Source organism: Dryobates pubescens, chromosome 11 (assembly GCF_014839835.1).
Source record: "Dryobates pubescens isolate bDryPub1 chromosome 11, bDryPub1.pri, whole genome shotgun sequence".
NCBI lineage: Eukaryota > Metazoa > Chordata > Aves > Piciformes > Picidae > Dryobates > Dryobates pubescens.
In genome coordinates, this window is record NC_071622.1 from 22,790,404 (window position 1) to 22,814,720 (window position 24,317).

Below are 24,317 nucleotides of genomic sequence, written 5' to 3' on the forward strand. Positions count from 1 at the left end.
TGAATGGCACTATTCTTGTTACTGATCAGCAAGACATTTGTCTTCAAAATGTCCTTAGAGAACTCTAAACATAAACCAAGCCAAACCCTTCAAAGCTGTTGTTAATTGTTCTTGACTAAGCATGTTTTGTGTATTTTCTGGCTGATTTGCTGATATAGGCTGGTTGAAATGCTGGAAATGTGGAAGTCATAATCCACAGGAAAGTGCAGAACAGTCCAAAATCACAAAGAAAACTTTTCAGTCTTTTATGTTTCCTAGCCAATTATCATAATGCTGTGAAAGCATTATAGAAAAGAGAAAACTCCACCAACTAAAACTCACGCCTTCAAGTGATATTAAGGAAAAAATGGAACAATGAAGAACAGATTCTGTGTTACTGTAAGCAGAAGTGTAGGATGGAAGAACTTAATATGCACATGAAAATAAATATTTGTTGCCTGTTTAGTCAAGTATCATAAAGTAATCTTACCTTCACAACCAGAAAAGGTTGCTTTTTAAATGCTTCACTTCCGGAATAAACTCTGTGAATGAACATTTATTTTGAACTTTAATCTGAGAAACAAAGAAGTGCCCATACCTTTACAATGTACAGCAATGGCACCATCAGCATTTTCACAAATGTTGAGGAACCTCTGAACTATACTGTCACTTGGTGTGCTTCCATCTATGAAGAACAGGTCATAGTGCTCAAAACCAGCATCAGTGAAGCGCTTTGCCTCATACATTTTTTTGTTTAGTCTTATGATTGATGTGACATTATGTTTCTTGAAATAGGGAAAGTAGGCCTCAGGTGCATGAAGAGGATAACCTATAAAAAAACAAAGCAAACAAAATTGGCCCCCAAATCTTTTTTGAATGGTAAATGTGCCGATACTGAAAATGTTTTAATATTGTATTCAGAAAAAACACATTAAGTGCTACAAAAAATTGTCCACAAAATGCTAATAAAGACCACTACAATGAAAAAAGGATCAGAAAAATGTTTTAAAAAGCTGTTTGTGAAACAGTATACTGTCTCCTATTTAGCCCTTTCTTCTCTACAAGTAGGGGTTTATACATAAAGCATGTCTTATCTTCTGCTCATTTGCTATGACTGTTTAACTTGCTGGAAAATACAAGGTAATAAAATAGCCTTGAAATATACACCATACCATTTTCAAGTTTGCTTTTTGGGTGAGGTCCACTGAATGCCAAAAATTTTCCAGGAACAATCCAGTTGAAGTCACCATTCTCCACTCGCTATGAAAATTTCCAAAATGAAAGAGAAAAATATTTTAATATCTGCACACACTCTACATATATATGTAAAATATTATTTTACTTTTTACTATGTTCTTGATGCAGTAAAGAAACTCCATTTCAACTGTAATTACCCAGCTCACCTGTATGAAACAAACTAACTAACCATAAGCTGCTTCTCAGAAACCTCTTCATAAAATGAAACAAAAGTTTTTTGCTGAAATTTCTCAGCAGAACCACAAAAAGTCTGTATCTGAGATATGTGTCCCTTAGCGGGTTTAGTGTTTCAAGACACCTACTTGTAACAACAAACACCAACATTCTTGCATGTTTTTATCAAAATATAAAAAAATTCTTCTCTGTAAGGCACTGGCTAAAAAGCCCAGTTCACAGAAAACAAATTAAAAACCAATTAGCCTTCAAAACCAATTATCCTTGAAATTAATAAATTGAAGTTTACATATTGGCTTAAGCTCTGATGAGCGTGGAAGCAAAGTGTAAACCAAATTAAAAAAACATTAAATTACACCCCCTCCCCCCAACTTGCAAACTGAAATTTTGCATTTCTTGCTCACTTTAAAATGAAAACTTAAAAAAAGCTCTGCAAATTCTATCGGTGCCAAAATTAGAAGCTTCTTTGGAAATGCAGAACTAGAGTTCAAAACTGCCTTCTTTTTGTTTTAATAGAAGAGTGCTCATTCCTCATTTGGCAGCACAGCTATTCTCAGCGTGACTTTTAAGGACATGGCACTCATTTCAACTGCATTATTAAGCTTGTTTTTTTAGCTCTCAGCTCCTCAGAACACACTAATGAGTGAAAAGTTCTGATAATGGACATCACTGTAATCAATTCATCAACTGTTTGCTTAGCTAAGCCCATTAGGCTTACTCCAAACATCATCACACAGTGAAAAGATTGCATAAGGAGTAGTGAGCCAGTCTGGCCCTCCAGTTTGTGTCACTATTGTAACAGTTCCACTTCCTTTAAGGAAGAAGTCCTCTTCAAGAAGTTAAAAGCATTTTAGATTCTGTATTAGCAGTTTTATTTGTGACTTTAAGTAGTTCCTTGGAGTTACATGGGCCATTGGGAATAATTTAAATTTTAACCAACATGAACTACAGATATATCTGTGTGCATATACTCAGCACTATATGCAAATATTATCAAGCATTATTATTAGAAAAAGAGAGTTTGAGTATTTTACATGTAGTCCAACCAAAGGGGTTTTAGCTGCCTTAATATTATAGTATGATGAAACAACTACAAAAGTGAAATAGAATTTCCTTTAGCCTGCTCTCTTTAAGTCTTGCACAACTTTCCTCCACGTAACCATGCCTTTGAAGACCTAATGTAGCAAAAATCTGGAACCTTTACAGTTTTAAAGTGTTAAACAAGATAATGGGATAGCTTTAGTCAAATATTCTAGCTTTTTTTCAGACAGATTTACACCTACTGTGTGTGTGTGTATATACATAATCCTAAGAATTCCCAACCATTTTTTTGTTTCAGAACAAGTATTTTCCTTTTGTAAACAGAGTAAGCAAAAAACCACCAAATTCATAGTTTAGATTTTAACTACTGTTCACTTAATGTCAGTAATACCGCAGAAGCTACACCAATTTCTCAGTCTAATCATTATGGAACATTGAAGTATAGAGAAATCTTTTAAGTTTTCTGCATGTTAGAGCATGGCTACAGCAGCCAATATCTACTGTATATGTATTTGTTGTAAATTAAGTTTTTCCAGTTTATTCCTCTCCTGACTTCATCTTTGCTTGCACATTTATGAAGCATTTTCTATATCTGTATGTACTTCACTTATGTACTGAGGCACCCATATCTTATTGCTTCTAAAATAAAATAGTTACTTATCAATGTATTATAATATATTTGATACTTAAATTGCAAAGACACTCATCTTGCATGTTTCCAACACACAGAAAACATGTTTGGAAGTACATACATCACATATGAACATGGGGGTTTTACTTGACTTAGTGTGTTTTCAGCATTCTTAAGTTGTGGCATACTGTATAGTCTAACTTAGGCAAAGCAAACATATTCAACATGTTATGAAATGTACAAACCTCATAGTGTTCATACTCATCCACATCAAACGTCTTAAAGTCAAAAAAACCATGCTGCAAGGCCTAAAAGGTAACAAGGTGTTAGTTTACACTGAAACAGGGCATATAATCTCCTTTTATAACAGTTTTTGAGAATCAAAACTAAGGCACTAAAGGTCTGTGTTTTTGTCTTCTTGAAGCCGCCGTGTTAAGACATTATTACACTCTGCACAGCTGAACAACACAGACAACAAGAACAGCAGCACTAAAGTATGTCAGGCTCATTATTTCCCCTTCAAAAGATTACGATGGGACATAAGGTTGTGGCTTATCACTTAAATCATAAAACTGATTGTCCCCACTACACTATGTATGTTTGGTTTTTTTCTGTAAGGCAGACAAGAAATTAAAAAGCAATTTCCTTTTTGTTATTCACTCATTCAATTATTTCCATGCTAAATACATTTTTATGTAGGAGGACATAATGAAATATAGAACATTAAGAAATGTATTTTCTCTGCTTCATATAGTACTCTGATTTTATCACCCTAATACCCAGGCAAAACCGTACAGTATTGCATGTATTTTATGTTTTCCTTTTAATACACATTCCACTGACAGAATAAACTTCACTAGACTACATTAGACAGTATTTATTACAGGACTGAAATAAGTTAAATTTTATATTTAGTTACTGCACTACTATTAAATATGCCAGTTTTGTACTAAGTATTTGTGTATACTACCATATTAAACCCAGTTCTATGAAAAAGGAATTTATAGCCCAAATTTCTACCAAGAACAGGTGGAAGATGTTTCTGCAGCATGTATTTACATGGACTCTACTGCATTCTGAGAAACAGAGATATTACAGAGCATTTTGAGATTAAGGGGTGGTAAGAAACACACCACAGAGATATGATTTAAAACCCAACATTCATCAGTCTGCCATTATTTGCTACATATAGAGAGCATTTATGTTTTTAAAAACATGAAACAAACCCAGCTCTGCTACAGACAATATGGGCTCAGTGACTGGACTTGTCATGAAGCCTAAGATAGCAACAAGTTTGTCTGAACAGCTGCTTTTGAAAAATGTATTTCATTTAAGCATGGCTGGCTGGCTGCACTCCAGAACCTGTAGGCCCTCTGAATTACATGGATATATGTGGACACTAACACCAAATTTACCCAGAAAGACTAAGATTTTCCTTCAGAGAAAGTATATGTTTCTGCTCAAAGTGTTTTTACCTCTTTTGGATGAATTGGATGAAAATGCAATGAAAAAAATGTGGGAAACAAAGAAAGAAAAACTGATTCTCAAAGTCATGTTTGTTGCAGATAAATGACAGTGACTGCAATGACTGCCTCACAGAGCTCCAGGATCCATAGAATGCCATACAAATTAGAGTCTTGCAGCTAACTGACAACTCCTTTCCCACCCCCACAGAACTAAAAATATCAAGCCCGATCTCTATTTTTCAATTTTTCAGCTCCACTTGTTTTGCCATACTTTTAAGAACTACAAATAGTCTATAAAGTGTCTGCACAGAACTGTTCAAATAGCCTGTTCCCTTCAGCAAGATCACTCGGAGATGATGAACAAAATGTAATCTTTGCTTATAGTATGATGTGTATACTGTAGCACAGGGTAGCCAGTTAAGATGTGAGAACAGGTTGTTTTTTTTTAAAAAATATTGTAGCAGGACTGCTGAAAGTGACACATCAAAACCCTAATAAGAGATGTTCATTTTCATTCTTTTTTAAACAATTCCAAAGAAATAAAAATAGTATTAAATACTGAACCAAGTGTGTCGGGGGAAAGTTGGGGCCAAGTACACATAAAAACTGCTTAGATTAATACACATGCAATTCTAGTGCACTGCCTTGCTCTGTTAAGAACTGTCCCCAGATAGGACTGGTGCATATTCACACATTCCAATTCAGAAAGCTGTCCAAGTCCAGGCCAGCCAGGTAATTGTGGAACCTTTCTCCACTGCTGCTACTCAAACTGCCCTCAGTAACTTTGGCTTTGTGACAACATACTACTCATTTGCATGCATTTTTCTTTGAAATGAGATTTTCTAATACATTGTGATAGTAGTTTCCTTCACATTTTTTCAAAATTTGCTGAAATGTGTTTTGCTCAGGAGAAGTGTTATTACCTTGTTTATTCCCTGTAAACAGTCCAAGATCGTAAGATTGTACGTGCAGTTCCCAAATGAAGCATCCCTACAGATTCAACACAAATCAATTTAAAACACACACAATTATTTTAAGTGCACAGAGGAAAGCAGCACGCAACAGAACATAATCGAGCCATTGAATCCCCACTAACAACTCCGAATTAAAGTCTAGAGACAGCATCTTTTTAAAAGCTTGCTCATGCTAAAGCAGTCCCCTACCAAAGATGTAGTTCAGTGTAGTGCAGTTAGATAATGCAAATTATTTTATATCACATAAATATATGTCCTTTACTAAATTATTTATTCTGTCCTGGAACAGACATCCCCTGTCAACTGTGTAAGGATAGTAAGGACAGCAAATAAAGCAAAACTTGCTTTAACCATTATTCAAGTCTTAATTGAGTTACACTCTCTAAACAGGGAAAGGCAAATACTGTATTAGTTTGGATTTAATCTGCAGGCTCTTATTTTGATGCCTGAATTCAGATGCAATTAAAAATTATCCAGATATAATCAAATCTAAAATTACTTAGCCTCAGTGCTACCACCACGAAAACAATTCCTCTTTAAAAGATAGGATACCCCCAAACGAAACATATTCAGGTGGTAGGAGACACCAACATAAAAACAAGTAACACCACCAAAAAATAACAGCAACAAATGCATCGTGAATAAAAAAAAAAAAAAAAGAAAAGAAAAAAAAGTACTTTTCAAAGTGTGTTTCAGACCAGTTTGTATTTTAAAATATTCTGCCTGGGCTGATTATTTTGTAATAACTCACTAAAGATATCTTTTATACTTTTGCTCCAAGCTATCTTATCCAGAGTACTAAGAACTGCAATTTATTAGAAGAGCAAAGTTTTAGGTTTCAGCTAGATACATCTTTAATCAATAATTGATTAAAAATTTCACTTTCATTAAAAATTTTCCTTTTTTTCATAGTCTGACTTGCTATGATATGCTGCTTCAATCTCAGTCACATCAAGAGTGGAATAGTCTCACATACTTTAAAAACAGGGTAAGTACAGCAATTTTGAGCAAGCTGTGTTCACAGAAAATGCATTTAAGAAAATTAAAAGCTATGATTTTGGGAGTGTCATATTGCAAAGCAGGATACTCTAGAAAAGCTTTTAAGTTAGAGTATTAAAAAACACTTAGCCACAATGTTTTAGAATGGGAACTTTAAAGTGTGAATAAACCTTCACTATCCAAATGCAAAGATGTTTTTGAAAACGAAAAGCCATAGCGTATATTCATTACATTAGATAAGCAAAACATACCAAAGCCGTAAAATATAAGCTTTACAGATAACCCATTTTTGACAGGGAAAATTTGGATAACAAATCATTTTAGCACAAAATCCTTTTAGCAAACAGAAAAGGTCTTCAGAGCAAAAAATCTTAAGGTCCCAGTGGGAACACATACATAGCAGAAAATCTTTAAAAGCTGTAACAGTTTTATGAAAGGGCTGACAGAAACACCAAAATCTATGGAAATGCAAACCACAAAATTAGGTATTTAGAGAAATATGAGTGGAAGAGACGATCTATATCACCTTACTTTGCTATAACAAGAATATGTTTTTATTTTATCTATAGGTATACAACTACCTTTTCAACTGGTAAGGCATCTGATACTGCAATACATCAGAATAATACTGGGGGGAAAAAGTCACATAATCTCTAATCCATTATAAGAAGCATTATGAGAGTGAGCGAGAAGGGAGGAAGGACACTGAACTTCACCTAGATGTACCAGATAAACCTATCACAATGCCAGGTGTATTCTTAGTTACAGTTCCCACAGACAGCTATTACTGCTGGAGCGCACATGGATGCTGGCAGATAATGTCTATTGCCTACATCATCCATGCCTCAAACATCTTGTTTCTGTCCTGGTGCACCTAATCATTAAAGTAGGCGTACTCTGACTGGAGAAAACAGCTCTTCTGACACTTGCCATCCACACACAGTGAAATAACAGAAAGGCTGAAAGACAGGAAAATTCCAAACAGGCAAAGTTTTGGAATGAACAAATAAAATGCTGTTTAAATCTAATCCCAAATTCCCAGAAATTCCAAGAACAGCCATGTTCCAATGTTTCTTTTAAAGAAACACAACACTGTGAGTTAACATCTGAAAAACTCACCCCCCCCATCTATCACATTATGCTTCTGCGGCAGAATGTGATAATGTAATGAAACCACAAACACTAAATATGAATGACAGCACAGCATGGTAGTGAAATAACACCTGGAAGTGGTGGCTTAATATTACCTAATGCTTCAAGGCAAAGCATGATGTTTGATGAGCCATGGAAATACTGAGTGTATTACACCAGACCTTGCCAGAATCTCTCTTTTTTTTTCCTCCCTTTGCCCCTCAAGTATCTTCTGGTAAGAAAACACAAGCAGATCATAAAAGTTCCTTCTATCATAATTTGGAAAACAAGAAAATGGAACAAAATCTAAACACTTTTTCCCACCCCCTTAAAGCCATAGCCATACTTATTTTAGCACTCCCAACCCTTTTCAAGGTAAATCCAGAAATAAATATATATTTTATTTTAAAACTTCTTTTCCTCCCCCCTCTACTTTCCCATAGTACAACTGGCTGGTTACAATCAATTCCAGACACAAAACCTTTTCTGAAACTTTACTCATATGCTCCAGAATTTTAAGCTAAACTTTCTACAAGGTACTAAGTTTTAGTTATAAGAACAAATTAATCTGATAGAAATTATATGTATAATCCATGAGGACTTTGCATGCTGGATCCATTAATATCGTAGAGCAACATGTGAAGTACAGATAAGGCAAGTGCTTGTGAATTAAGTATTAGGAGGTGAAACCTACGTTACTACATGCAGAACACAGAGCAAGCAACAAAATGCACTTTACAGACTTGTTTTAAATATCAAACCAATTTCTAGTTTAGTCAAAGAGCATTTAGCAGAAGTATTAGAGAGGACAGATATTTAATGCCCATCTTAATGCTAGCGACATGTCTAGAAAGGCCTTGAAATACTCAAAAACAGGAAAAGATTAAGAATTTATAATGACCCAGTTTCCTGAATGTTTTCAATAAATTCCTTGAGTAAAATATCTTTTTGTCTAGAGGGACTTGTCTAAGGTATTTCAAGTCACTAAGTCTCCAAATTCATTCTCTGTTAAAAGCAAAACCAAAACCAAATCTTCCCTGGAGTCTCTTAGATGGCTTCCTCCAGGCTGAGGCTGAGTTATCAAGTTTTTTTCTGACCGAGAACAAACAGTCAGAAGTCACAGCAAATCACTAAGAAGCTTTGCAAATATTTATTAAACAAATTCAATCTGATTTTTTGAATCCTCCTGAATTAATGCATGCTTTTGAGAAAACTAATTTAAAACAAATGCACAACAACTACTTCAGTTTCACCTTTCTTTGTGTCATCTTGTCTTCCTACTGATTTTGTATAAATTTCCAGACCATAAGATAAAAAATTGGATACTGTTAGAACTAGTACTAACATAAAAATCCTTTGTAGATTTTAGATTCTCACACCATAGTGTCTAGAAGTCAATTATCTAGTACTAGTCTCACCAGCAGGCATTTTCTTTCTACCAATGACATATTTTGAGTTTCAGAGTAATAATTACTAACACTAATTTTAGTTTGCATAAAATGTGACAGATTTTGTATTGGCCATACGTTGTACCATAGTAAAACCAAATTCAGGCACTAATAGTTATGAGGAAGTTAGGAGCATTCCAAAGAAAAAAAATACCTTTACTACCCTGAAGAAACCTAATTTTAGACAAAATTGTAAATATTTCCAGACATTCTTATTCTCTTTCTTTGTCCACTACACACAGCATCCTATACTACAGAAAACCGATGTTTGTGCTTACATTCAAGACAGTAACTATTTGTAACTTACTTATGTGTACACAAAAAAACTTAGGTATTTTCACTAGTGGAAACCAAGCCATTTGGATTTCAAATGCTGTACCTTTTTTGCTCAGCTCTAAAATTTCTGTTTAAAAAGACATAGAAGAGTAAATAAGACTTCAATTCCTACCAGAATAATAGAACAGAGTATGTACAGACATCTCCTGCAGAGGTTTGCAGTGTGGGTGCTCTGATTTCTGTTGCTGGTCACAGGGTTTCATTACGGTATTCTTCCAGTCTTATGGCCAAATGTATAACCACCTTGATTTCCAAGCAGTGTTTTATCTGATAGTATTTTAATTGCTTTCAGAATGAGAAAAATATGAGTATTTCTACAAGATGCAGATGTAGTATGAATCTGAGCTGGCATTACAGAGATGCAAATCCCACATCCGATTTCCTAGTCACTGCAGCTGACCTCAATACTGCGGAATGCTTTCCCTTTCACCAAACCTCTAACTGCTGTCAGTAACAAAATAGTTTGTTTACCTAGTACTTGCCAAAACCTCAAAACCTACAACCTAAAATCTAGCTCTGAAATTTGTGTCAGATCTAGAGACACAATAATGGTGAAATGTATTTGGTTTTACTCTTTTGTATGAAGCCAATTAGAGTAGCTTGATGTAAAAATACAAAACTTAAGTTTCACCGTAGGAAACTGCTATTTATGATGATCTTAGATGGCCTTAGTGCTGTTTTCTTAAATGAAAGTGAAAAGATACAGTAAAAGGTCTTCAAGACTAGAGCATCACCAAGTGACAGGGAATCAGTCAAAACCAGGATGAAAGTGTCTCAATGACAACAGTACTTTACCCTCCTGCTTTGTCTTTAAATTTTATATTATAAAATCAAAACCAACAAAATTTCCTTGTGTCTCATAAGAGAGGTATTCTGATTTCTTTCCACCCTTGAACAATATTTGCTGAAGCTGTCTTTAAATGAAATACCAGCTGACGATCTAAGCCGATTATGGGTTTTTGAGGTCACTGAGCTAGATGAAAGTAGATAGTTTCCCAGGGATCACTTCATGTAGACTCACCTCAGTACTCTATTAAAAAAAGAAATCTAACAACCCTGCAGCCTCTACCTATTGAAGGTTGTCTATTTTTTTTTCCCAAATACAAGACATTTCAGATATCAAATTAACAAATTGGTTAAATGCTCTGGCTGTAATGAGATCTGAAATCCAGCTGAAAAACTCTTGTGTTTGACATTATTGACACGACCTATCCTACAGAAGTTATATAATATTCCAGGATACAAGAATAAGTTCAAGTCAGTAAGTACTGAATACCAACTATTAATATCTCAAATTATTTCCTTCCTAGACCTTAGAGTAGGAGGAAAAGGGCTTGTTTTTTCATAGTACTTAAGATTTATTTTAGTCCTTTTCAAGACACTAAAGATGTGGAAGGAATGTGAACTTTCTCACAGGACGAATTTGTTTATTTACCACATAAGCTTGATGACAAGCAGACGTATCACCTAAGGCAATGCTACTGCTTCCAGCATAGCTTCATTTGTTTCAGTCTCTGTGTCATGCTGTATTTTGCACCAGAGAAGTCTCAAATGTGTTGGATTAGACAGTGGGAGAAAATAATCTTGAAGGCCTTTGAGAACCAAGGAAGGAGGAATAAATTATTGCTTCCCCATTCTGAGCTACTCTAGATTGTCCCACTGCAGATCTACTTACACTTCTCTAAGACCGAGTAGTTCTTGAGCTCCTTATATATCTATTCCAGCCTCTTCCTATGAATTCAACTGCCAAATGTCCCCTCCCTAACTATCAAACTTCCCCATTTCTCATCTAGCCTCCTATCTTGTCAGAATCCTTTAGCATATTTCCAGACTCTCCTGTACAGCTAGATCACAGAGTCTTCTTTCTCAGCAGGACAACTTATACAGGTAACAAAATCTGCTTAGGTTCTAATCCAGTGTCAAGACCTCCAGAAGAAACTTAAGTGCTTATTCAGGTTCCTCAGATGGTCACAAACCTTGTCTTCAATTACAGTGGGAGGAACTTTGCCTCCCTAGTCTCCATCTTGTGGGTTATCAACATGAGAGCCATGAAGAGAGGGGTTGCTGGTGAAGACAACAAAAAAGTTGTCGAGAAACTCAGCCTTCTCCTCCACTGTTAATAGTTCACTGCTGCTCACCATTGGGGGATCCTTTCTTTACCCTTCCTTTTCTGGTTTAGGTACCAGTATTACCCTTGCCAAGCTCCAGCTGTGCCTTGGCCTTTCTGACCTCATTCCCACACAACCAGGCAACATCCAGTTCTTCTTGGGCTTTGGAGTGCTGTTGATGACCAGGTCAATGTATAAACTCTCTGCCAATAAAAGGTATCACTGATCTGATACCTTTTTTATAAAAAGTGTTTGATGGTTTAATATTCGTAATCAAACTGGTCTTTACATATAAAGCTACCACCCTACCAGTCTCTGCTTTATCTGGCTCCTGTAGAAGCTATGAGAAAAGAGACAATCTCATCTTTCCAAGGGGCTGTGGGATCAGATGAATTTGATACAGACAAGGTAGGTCTGCATTTACAAACGCATTGCCTAACTCCCCTAAAAAGAGGATATTGACCTCATTGCATTTGCCTTTTATGGCAAGCGTTTGCATAAGAATAGCATGAGGTATTGTCATTCATAAAGCACAAGGGCATTTCACGGTCCACAACATGAAAAAAACTTGGAAGTCTCTTTATTAGATAGGCCTGATAGTTAAAACTCCTCAGATTCAAATCTCAGTATGACCTTAGTACAGAGAATAAAGACAGATTGGTAGAAATTATCAACGATTCACTGAGAACAGAAAGTCAAAGCAATTTAGTAACTTGAATATCAGTACTTGTTCTGTGAAACAGAAAACATATCAGCATAAAAACTCTTTCATGTAAGTCTAGCTGGTTAGGTCCTATGTAATTGAAAATATTTTAATTACTTTAAAACAGTAAAACACAATGAAGAAGAGTTGCAATTGCTAAATGACAAATCTGCTAAGAACTATTTTTAAAACCTGACAGCTTGCAAGTCTGAGTCTTACTTAAAACTTAAACTAATGTAAAGGGCTTTATCATTCCAACATACAGCAAATAGTTTCACTAGAAATAGTTTTTTGGGTTTTTTTTCTGGAGATCAGTCATTTCGATACAATGTCTGTATCATACAAGAAACCTATTTCTGGGAAGATAATAAAAAAAATGGTATTTAACAAATTCCAAAAAACCAAAGGCCCATTTATCATGCTCACATACCTAAATGGAAGGTAGGGTGGATTAGATCCAGACAGAAGTGTTCTGTAAGCTTCTTCTGGTGTCTTCTTCAAGTATATTACCTAAAAGTGATGGAGGGTGAGGGAAAGAAAAAAAAAATAATTAAAAAATCATCTCTGAGGCCGAACAGTCATCCATATGTAAACTTTCCCCTCAATAAACTCCCAAGAATGTATACTATGCTCCTATGACATTTAAAGGCCAGAAAAGACCTACACAAAGTAAAAGATTCAGAAATCAACACAAGTCATCAGAAACTAAGATTTCTTTTGTGTTATTGCCCTCCTTAAAAAAAATTACAAAAACCCCCAAACAAATCAGAGTCTTTATGACAGCTGAAAAAGACACCTACACTAGGAGTTCTCTGTCCAACTTCAAATGAGTACAAATATTATCACAATAACTGAGAAAGGAAACATTTATCTACCACGGCTCAATGAAGATTTTCCAACACAAATTTGTTTTGATTCCTAATTGCCAGTATCAAACTGCTAATTAACAAAAATACCCAATTCAACAAGCTGAACCTGTTATTATGAGACCAACATATAATGTAACACCCTAAGACAAGGCTCATTCTGCTATTGCTGAATACCATCAGCTGCACTGGCTTAAGCAAGAGATTAGAATACCATCACATCCTGCTGCACTTCCGTTCCTATGTGTATAGTAAAACTGGTCACAAAATCAACCTAACTAAGCAAGTGCATTATTTACAAAAAATACCTAGACTGGCATAGTTCATGCATACAAACATGTTTTGTTAACAAAGCCACACCATTTTCCTACCCCACCTTACAACCAGCACCTACATGGCTGCTTTTTAGCTCTACACACACTTTACTGTTGAATATAAAGTACTCTAATCATCTTTCTTAACCAAGACGTAGGTCAGTTCCTTATCTAAAAGCTTTATTCAACGTTTGACCAGTCCCTGGTACAAATAGACCAGTATGAAAAGCTTACTAGCTTCTAAACATTCTCTGTAGCTTCTGGTAAGACTCCACAAAACCTAGAAGCACCCTGTTTCTGATCACTGGACAGCCTGTGCTGTAGTCTTGGCCATTTAGGAGGAACCCTGAACACAAATAATTTCACTAGAAATAATTTTTTTTTTGGAGATCAGTCATTTTGATATAATGTCTGTATCATCAGAGAAGTCTGCATCTTCTTCTGTTCTTGCAACACTTCAAATACTTTTTTCCCCTCTTAATGTTGATTTTATCACAGAAGTAACTTTTGCAGAATTCTTAAGGGCAAGGGCAATAATTTATCAATTGGACATAATTAGCCCTAATATATTGAAAGTTCATTGTAAAAACTGAAATTTACAAAACCTCTTCCTGAGATGCAACATGCAAGTAGGCAAGCTATTGCCAAAAAAATTTAAAGACTTAACTCTTGCTTAAACTTGTGACTCTCTTATTAAAATGCTTTAAGAGCTATAGGGTGTACAGTACAACATGTTTAAGAAGTTGTTTAACGGAACAATCCAAGTTGCATAATCACCACTGAAAACCCATTCCTAGAACCTGATCCACTGTTTTCCATGTTTCATTTTACACTTAATATTTTAACACTAAGACAAATGAAACAAGCCTTCTCAATTAACTTTCACACCTTGGTACAGTTCATACCTATAAGACTTTCTGATCTCGAGAAGCTTGTATAATTGAAGACAAAATCCAGAAGGCCTTACAGAGTACATATATTCTGTCTGAATATTTGGATATTCAAAATGTGACAGATCAAATTACCAGTTAGAAACAGTTCTTTCACAGAAGAGTATGATTAGATTTCTTCAGGTCAGTAATCACCCTATCACATATACTAAGAGTGCACATCTTCTGCATCTGACTGAACATAGCATTTATAGGTAAAAGACTCCAAAAATGCATATATTATTTCTTGAGTGTAAAATTACTATGCCTGGAATATAAAAAACTAAGCTGCTGCAGTTAAAAACAAACATCAGATAATTAGATGGACTGTAAACACCTTTTTAGAATAAACACTTATTTTATCAATCTACTTGCATTAGTATTAATCACTATAGAAGATGGTGAAGGAATTCCTGTAAGACTTAGCGCTTAGGAATACGCATCGATAGAAATAGTTCTGGGATGACATATGTATGGAACATATTGGAAACCTTTGTGCAAATTGTTTTCCAACCTTGTACTAAATAGTGATGAATTGGAAAGTTACTATGTGGTGTTTTCAACAAGAGACAAAATAGATTTTTTTGTAATGTAGCAGCATCAGTTACGAATTATTCTTGCTAAATAGTAGCTTCAATAATCAGAAGATAGTTAAAACCTCTTCTAGTCTGACACAAGAGTAACAGTATCAAATGCAGATGTAGAATACTCCCACATTCTAGCAATGCAGAACTATAAGCATCTTAAAACAGGCTAGGCGAGAGTTAAATGTATGTGCAGTTGTGGCACACTAATTTACCTTATTGTACACATAAGCTACTAACTCTTCATGTAATGTGCCACCTGGGCACCTGGCATATATACAGAGTTACACTATGGCATACATACTGTGTACTCTTCCCCTCTACTTTCTTCTGAGGAGTTTCTGCTGCCCTCCCCTTATCCTCACTTTGACTCCTAAGCAACTCCTTCAAATAAGGACTAGCAAATATACTGGACTGTTTCCATGTTTAAGTCTTAAATACTGTAAATATGGCATAGTCATACTTCGCTGATGAATCCTCTGGTTGGGAGTTTTGTCTTGCACTTTACAGGTCTCTGTCCTGTTCCTACAGTCTGGCTTTGCAAGAAGTTCTCTCTTCAAGGACAGTACCAGTTTCTTCTTGAGTCTAGCTAATAGTAATATGGGCCTTTTAATGCCTTAAGCACAAAGAATAGCTAATCAACAGCTACTGGAGGTAGTCATATAACAAGGATTGGACAGGGGAATAAAAAGATAACCACATCCCCTTCAAAATACCAGTGTTCTGTGCTTTCTGAGGCTTCTAAGAGGGATCAAAAGGTGAAAGTAGGATCAATGATCCAGTGAAGGCAATTGCATGCTGTAATCTATGTATGTGCTAGATGAATGCTCCCTGACTATAGGCTTCATCAGACCAGCGAATCTTTCTAAACATAGAACTGGAGACAAAGCAATGCAGGCAAAACAAAAAGCAGTCTGAACAGAATGACTGAAGTTTCTTTATAAACTACAGGAAGTGAAGCATTACTGAAGACACTACAATTCCAATAGATTTTGGATGTGAAGGGATAGTAAAGCTTATAAAGATATACCATCAAATTTGGAGGCTCCTTAAACAGAATATAAACCACAGAATTGGAAATTAATTCCAGGCATAAGGCCTCGTATGTTAATGTCAAAAACATCAAAAAACTTGGAACATCAGGTCATTTTTTTGTTCCATCAGGGCTATACCTAAGGGTTAAAAATCTAACCCAAAGGTTTTTAAAATTTGAACTTATTTTTAAATTTAAACAGACCTTCTCCAGGAGCATTCACACACTATTCCCATATTTGTAGTAAAATACTCTATTTAATGACAACAATCTTCATTTACTTTCATGCTTTGCTTTCAGCATGACCTCAGTCCTGAAAAAAACCCACCAGCTTTCACATAGCATAAAGCCTGGCTTAAGGGGCTTCTAGAACTCAGCCATGTGGCTGGCACACAAGTGGCTGTGCCAGTGTCAGCTAGGAACTACAAAACTTACGTGCTATCATGATAAATTAGGTTCTTGTCACTAAGGTAGCTCTGTATATTGCATATTATATGTCATATCAGAAGGCTGAAATACCTCAGTTTCTCCATGATTCTGGGCAGGCTATGAAAATTTACTGAGAAATCCATGCAGTAATCACTGTGCCTTTGATCTAACTTTAAGAACAGCTGTCAGAAAGAGCTGTCTCCATTCTGCTATGAATCTCCCTACTGCCACAGGCTAAGACAGCAAGGTTTAGAGATTAAGTTTGTGGTTTGCCTTTTTGACATCATGACGATGGCAAACATGAATGTGATATGCCAAGCCATTTCCCATGTAGTATATGGGATTAAGTATCAAAACAAGGGCTTCCCTAAAACTGATAAATCAGAATTTTCAGACAACTTCAAGAATCGAAAGACATTCTGCCTGCTTCCCTAAAGGAGGATCCCTTGAGATTAACTTTTACACATAGCCAATGTCTTGTAAAGGAAGGCTAGAAGTATCCATGTGGTAAGTAATACTTACAGCATATGCACCTATCAAAAATGCTGCATTGGCTCGTTTCCGCTGGTCAAAACTGGTATAGTATACTATCTTCTTTCTTGATAGGCTGAAATACTGGCAAAAAACCAAAACAAACCAAACAAGATCAGACAGCATATATACTTTAAGAAAGTATTTTAAAAGTCACTTTTCCAAAACTGAAAAATAAATCAGAAAAAAAAAATTAAAAAATCTATTTGTAGAGATATTCTTAAAATTAAAGGAGAAAAATTTACCGATACCATGAACAATCTTCTTACATTGTAGATAAGAGTGCAGGGAAACAACCAGTGTACCAGGGCAGATCTCTTAGTTTGACGTGTGATAATATCCTATAAAATGCAGTTGAACCAAAACGTTCAATACAAGATACTGGATTTTTTTTTCCCCCCAAGTTTAAATAATTGAACAATATCTTATGAACACCGACTAAAGACATTGAAATTTTCAGACTAAAACACCTTCCTGTATGTCAAATCTTTTCAGCACATAATTCTGTGGAGAAGACAGAACAAAAACTGAAGCAATCTATCTTATAGGCATTTTATAAGTTAAACACTACTCTTCTATATATACTACCTAAAAATGGAGTGACAGACATCTTTAGAAAGCTTCAACAGCAAGAATGTATTTTTAAAAAAGATTGAATGATTGCACAACTGAAAAGCCCCCCCAAAAGCTAGGCAGAGGTAAAACTAGTAACACTTGCAATTCTTTCTTTAGAAAAGAAAGACACCTTTGTCAGAATCCTGTGGACAAAACTCCCATTGAAAACAAGACCAACACACACCAGAAAAGAGCACTAATGACAAACTGCAGCAAAACTGAAGCCATAGAGATAAAATTGTGACTTACAAATGATGAGTTGGACAGTCTAGTGCTTTATTTTTTAGCTTAGTGATTTACTACATTTCCAATATATCCTGTTTCTCCTGACAGGTTTCTACAACACAATTACTTTGGAGGAAGTCATCCACAGACATACTGGATTTTGCTTCTAAACATTTGAAGTGCATTTCTCTTTTTAGAAGTGGCACATTTTATAAACTACCTTTATACCAGTCCTGCTGTTACCCATCTCCAGGTTTTAACTCCAATTTGACAATTCTAACATACTGTCTTTTTCTAATGTTGGCACTGATAACACTTGGGTAAGGTAACTGCCACAGAAGTGTGTTTTATTGAAGTGCTGCCAGCTTTATTTCACTTCCACAAATCTGTAAACATCAACTCTCATCCTAAATCTTGTTTTGAGTTTTAGGACAACTTTAACCACAGACTCAAATTTTGCAGAAAGCCCCAAATTGCTGATAAACTCCAGAGAAAAGTGATGCATGTATCACAGCAAGTATGCTATTCCCACTCCACCTTTAATAGCAGTTCTAACTATCCATTCCTGTCTGATCTTACTGTCCACAACTTCCATTGGTGTAAGGAGTGCTAGTTAATGCAAGTGAGTATATCTAAACAGGACTGTGATTCCTAAGATAGCCTCTTCCTCTTAAGTGGAAGAGGTTGTACCTTGAGAACCAACAGCAACTTCTCCCTCAGCATATATGCAAACACACAAAGCACAAGCATTTATTTAATTAGTGAAGCATTCAACTACTATCGAAACTTGACAAAATTGATTTCAGTATTTTTAAGATCTCTTCTTTCTTCCCCTCCTCAATTTTTTAATTTTAGTGTTCCCTAACTACAATTCCACCCATGATGTGTAGGTGGGATAAGATTAGAGTAGTTATGCAACAGTGACAGAACTTCAATTATAACTTGTTGACTTAAAAGTGAAGTTCTTTGCAACAGTTTACAGTTCACCTGAAACATTACCTTAAACTGCAAAAAAGCACATTCTGCTAGCTAGCTAGAAGTAAGTTCTATGTAATAAGACCAGTTTGTGCAGAAACAGTATGAAAGTTTAAGCAGTTACACATCCCGTTGGAAAACAGACTGTAACAATACAACGGTTCAGCCTCTGTCAAAAGATATACCCCAGAGTAGTATCTTTAAAGGCAATCTTTTGAACTAAGAGCAGAGATTGCACAAGAAGTGTGCACTTCCGGTTTAGGCAATAAAACCAATTCATTGGATGCATGAAAATGTTCCAGAATGTGTTATTTTTGTTGTGAAATTACATTATTTATTTTTAAGATTAGTTCTTGTTTCTTGAAGAGCTCAAAAAGAGGTTTACTTCCACAGAAATTTGATGATAAGCTTAGAAGGAGCCACTGTGGACTAGAGTGATAATCTGTTTAGAATCACCAGATAACTTGGAAGTATTTTATTCAAAGGATATGGTTTATTACACTTTCATTATTGAAGCAAGAAATTACTGTGATGGGTTTAGTAAGTCCAGATCAGTGCAGATACTATTTTTATATATGTACACACGCACTGGACATTGGGAAAAAGTTCTTTACAGTAAGGGTGGTTGAGCACTGGTTGCCCAGAGAGGCGGTTGAGGCCCCATGCCTGGAGATACTCAAGGTGAGGCTCGACGGGGCTCTGGGTAACCTGATCTAGTGGGAGATGCACCTGCTCACTACAGAGGGGGTTGGACTAGATGAGCTTTAGAGGTCCCTTCCAACCAGGGTGACTCTGTAGTTATCTGTAATATGAACAGCAGTGAACACAAGGCTGCCAAGCTCTTAATAGACAATGATGTACACACATGTATGTACACAAATAATGTATGTATACATGCGTACCCAACCTGCCTCACTTGCAGTTCCTGCAGAGTCATGTATATGCCCAGAAGTTTAAGTATATTAAAACAAAAGCAAACCCCTCAGCAGCAATACAATTATCACACAAAAAATGTTAACCCTACAGCTCATAAGCCTGCAAGAACCTTCCTTCTCCTGCCTTTGATCCTTCATACTTGTATCACTTATCTCAGCAACACTCCCCCTCTGATTAACCTTGCTTTCTGAATGTATTGCATAAGGCTAAACACATAAAACACAGCAATTTTTTTAAAGCTACTTTAATTAAAACAGACTTATTTAAATAGAAGAAAAAAAAGTTTCATAAATGAATTGGGGTTGCCTAGTAGAACATTTTCTTCCCCAAACAGAATTTGAAGAACAAATATGTAGGTAGAATGGTCAAGCATTTTTGCTGGCTTTTGTCTTGGCTAGTCAGGATCATCTTTATAGAAATCAGCAATCAAAACATTACTAACATAACAAAGTCAGAAAGGTTTTCCTGTACAGCATAACCAAGAATTTAGCTGCAGTTTCCTCAGCAAATTGGTGTCCAAATAAATCCTTCATTTCAGAACAGAACTACTTACTGTTTTAAAAATCAGTAAATATAAAGTTGCAATACTTTATTTTAAAATATTGGTCTGCCACTAGCACATTTCAAACTGGTAGCCTTCTCTGTCCCTCAAAAAGAGGGACAGAATTTGTGTGGTTGGTTTGTTTTAATGAAATCTTACACTCTCATTTCTCCTGTTCCTATTCATAGAAGTTATGAACTTAATAAAAGTTTAAGTCTTAAATTCCTTTCAAGGCACTATATCCACACAAAAACTACCATGTCTTGTGATAAACTACTTTTAAAGACCCTTTTCATAAGAAAAGTATATGAAGTGCATACCCAATCAAGTATGTATCAAATCACGGCAGAAGGTACCTGGGCTTAGGCACTGTGATTGCCTCAGGATCCCAAAAGTGTTTCAGTATGGCAACCATCCAAGAGCAGAGGCTGAATTTCCAGAGAATTATAACCTGTAGTGCCTTTTACTTCCTCTCAGCCAACTCCTACTGTTGGTTATGGGTATGGTCACTCTTACTGCAATAGCATGCAAGCTTTCTCCGTGTTGTTAGTGCAATCAGCACTTCCCATCTCTCAAACACTGACCACAGGCTTCCTATATGTCCCCTATTGCCCCATGGGAATTATCACACTCCTGCTTTGCAGTTGCTCATTGCACCAATGCTTTGCTAGCAAGTCAGTCATAGGCCATGAACTTCTGTTTTACAACTTTTTCAAGCCTCAGGGATTGGCAACACTTGTGAATGACAGGCATGAGAAGGTGAGAAGTAGGAGGACAGAATCTGCAAATTCATCATTCTCAACCAGTGAAGTTGAGCAGCAGACTTCTGTAGCTAGGCCTGCAATACATATCAGATGCACGCTTCAGTCTTATAAGCCTACTTGCCCACTGCAGATAGTATCTAAATTAGGACGAAGTCCATAGTGTGTTTTAATGGTTAGAAAACCAAAGCTTACATTAGCAGGTACTGGCCTACTTCAGGAATAGTACCAAGTAGACTGTCTGGAAGCTATTCATGTGCAAGTTCCTAAATGACCAAGCATTAGATGTTGGATTTCAGCTCTTACTTTCAAATGTATGGACTATCAGGTAACCCTTCTCTATAATGCACCAGTTCGAATCAACCTATTTGGAATTAGCCTCTGGTTAAGGCAGCAGGAATACGCACTTGATCTCATGAGATTTCTTTGCCCTATTCCTGACCCTGTGTACTCCTCACCTAGCACTGCAAGTGTGTCTGTGGTTGCTATTGTTTTTAAGACAAAAGTTACATTAAAATAATATCACAGTTTGATAAGCCAATCCTGTAAACATCTACTAATTCAGTTTTAATTTGGCTCCTTTGTGTACGTTTTCTGTTATAATAGATCATCTTTGCATCATACTGATTACAAGGCACTTATGGTGAACACTTTGCCTCATTCAATGCAGATGATGGTTTTATAACATGACTAAAGACTTCAGAAATTTGTTTAATGTTGAATCATTAAAAAACAACAACAACAACAACCACCACCCCATGTCCTGAGGTATTTATTATTTGAGTTCTTGTATTTTCTGTGTGAAACGCTGTGTACTTTAGGTGTAACATCTGAAGGTGTTCTAGTTCATTGTATGAAGGTACTGATCACAGTATCAATTTGAAGATGAAAAAAACCCAGAACTTATCTTTCTAGCTCTCATAACCGCGGTGAAAATTTGCATAGGCTTATTAGTGGTTCTTTGCTCTTCTTCACAGAGCAAGTATCCTCTAGAGTCTTTAATAACTTAAATGTAAGGTCACAAACCACAGCATTAAGTTTAAAAAGGAAAAAAAAAAAAATAAAAAGAACATTCCTAGTGAGTGAACATGATTGGTCATGTGTTTGAATGGGATAATGGCACTGGAAAATTGGGTGTTAAGGTATTTATAAGCTCTGTTTAGTGTTAACACAAAAATGGCAAAATGTTATCCTACTATGAACACAGGCATTAGAAAACAGAAATAACTAGAGTTTGATTTTATTTATAACTAAGTTTCTACATTAAGGAGCAATGTAAATTTTCACTAGAAGTACTTTGTAGCAAAAAGGTTACAGCAACTCTACAAACCCCTTGATTTGCAGGCCTCTTAAGGCTGGCTGACTAAGTCAGCATGCTCCTGGATATACGTCAACCTGCCTAATGGTTTAATTTGTGCAGCAAACATTAGTCCCAATATATAATGTCATGTTCTGCTCTGTTTCATTTCTAGTAGTTGATACATTTCCTATATATACACACCACAAATTACTTCTTCACAGGACCAGGTTAAATCTACACAGCTATGTGCTCAGTGTACTGGGTCTGGCTGGGAGAGAGTTCAGCTTTCTCCCTAGCAGACTGCATGATGCTATGTTTTAGATTTGTGACTAAAACTGTGCTAACAATGCACTACTGTTTCAGCTATTGCCAAACTGCTTGCACAGCACCAGGGTCTCCTGTTTCTCAGTTTGTCCCCACAGCAAGCAGGCTGATCTGGGCAAGATGCTGGAAGGACACAATGATGGGAAGGCAAACAGTCAGGACAGACGACTATAGGGATATTCCATACCATAGCACATCAACATTCAGCAGTAAAACTGAGGAGTGGTCTTTCTCAATTACAAGTTTCTCAGAGACTCATCACACATCAGTCTGCTGGTGGGAGGTGGTGAATGCATTTATACTGCTTGTTTTGCTACCCCTATCCCATCTCCTCTAATTTCTCCATTGCAACTGTCTTTATTTCAACTCAGAAGTTTTTCTTAATTTTGTTCTTCTGAATCTCTTTCACTGGGGTTAAGGCAGGAGTGAATGAGCACCTGCTAGGTGTTCAGTTTTTGACTAATACCATCCCATATCAAGGATGTGTTTTATGACAGGACAGTGTTGCTGGAACAAAATTCAGTTGTGGTGATCTTCAGAATTAACTGCTGGGTTTCCAGATTCTAGACAACTTTATAAAGAAAGGACCAACATTGTGTAGTTAAAAGGAAAAACCACCATGGTATCCAAAGATGCCAAAAAATTTTCCTCACTAATGAAGAGCAACTCAAAATTATCTTGAATCAGCAACTGTTCCATGGAAACAGGAAAATTAGAATGCTTTGACAAATTAACACAAGGAATGATAATTCTGCAAATAATGCAAAGAAAAAGGACTCATTTTTATGTGGGGCAAAACACATTCCTATAATATTTATTAAAAACAACATTTAATTAAATTGAATGAGATTTAAAAGTTTTTAACTTTTCCACTGAACATGATTTAGCTTAAACAGTGTGATTTTAGGGCCTGGGTTTTGGTCGCGTTCATGGAGATGGGGTTTTGGTTGGTTCTTTTTTCAGTTACCATACACATTTCATTAGCTGCAAACCTGTGAAATACCTAGCTGCTTTTTGATAATAATGTCTTTAAACTGCAAGGCTATGAAAAAAGGTGAACACAGCCTTTAGTTCATGCCTTACCTGTTAAGCAACATTCACTCCACTCTTCAGAGGAAAAAGAATTCAGAACAAAGAATAACCTTAAACCTTAGGAGTAACCATCTAGATAATAAACACCTAACAACCACTTTCAAACTGGATACTGCATTTTAACAAAAAAAAATTTAGGAACCTTTTTTTTTTTAAACAAAGCTTACCTTTAATTTCTTATTCAGTTTACAGCAGTATCTGTATAACATTGCCAAGTTTAAAGGTCCAAAATCTCCATAGAAACTGGGAGAAAAAGAATTAAAAAAAAAAAAAGTGTTATTTATAAAAAAAGAACTAAGGAAATGTTAATGTGCATCTTATTGATAGTTAAAGCTGCAACAATACAAGAAATTAGTCCTTTACTGATTCATTTAAGAGAACAACAGTAACATTTAATGTGAAAATATTTGTAGCTTCAGTTTAAGATGCTCCATTATATATACACTACAAAAAGATTGTTTTGGTTTTTTTAATTCCATGATTGGGTTTTGGACAAAACTACCAAGTGAAGAACTTCACAACATGATCTACTCCCCTTTAAGCCATACTGATGGTATCCTAGATAAAAGTTCTACAATTGCATAAGATGAGAATATATCATTAGATACTACGGTA

At 35.8% G+C, this 24,317-nt stretch overlaps 1 protein-coding gene across 6 annotated transcripts in view; it reads right to left on the reverse strand.

Moving 5' to 3' along the window:
* CDC14A (cell division cycle 14A) overlaps positions 1–24,317 on the reverse strand; it is a 53,165-nt gene that overhangs the window by 15,977 nt on the left and 12,871 nt on the right. For 5 of the 6 annotated variants that reach the window (XM_054165722.1, XM_054165718.1, XM_054165721.1 and 2 more), the window contains exons 3-10: positions 23,870–23,945; positions 17,203–17,274; positions 16,925–17,017; positions 12,678–12,757; positions 5,472–5,538; positions 3,328–3,390; positions 1,152–1,239; positions 578–808 (exon numbers count right to left, since the gene is read on the reverse strand). In XM_054165722.1, coding sequence (XP_054021697.1) covers positions 578–808; positions 1,152–1,239; positions 3,328–3,390; positions 5,472–5,538; positions 12,678–12,757; positions 16,925–17,017; positions 17,203–17,274; positions 23,870–23,945 — 770 coding nt within the window. The remainder of the gene's footprint in view (positions 1–577; positions 809–1,151; positions 1,240–3,327; positions 3,391–5,471; positions 5,539–12,677; positions 12,758–16,924; positions 17,018–17,202; positions 17,275–23,869; positions 23,946–24,317) is intronic. The other variant, XM_054165719.1, reaches the window with a different exon arrangement.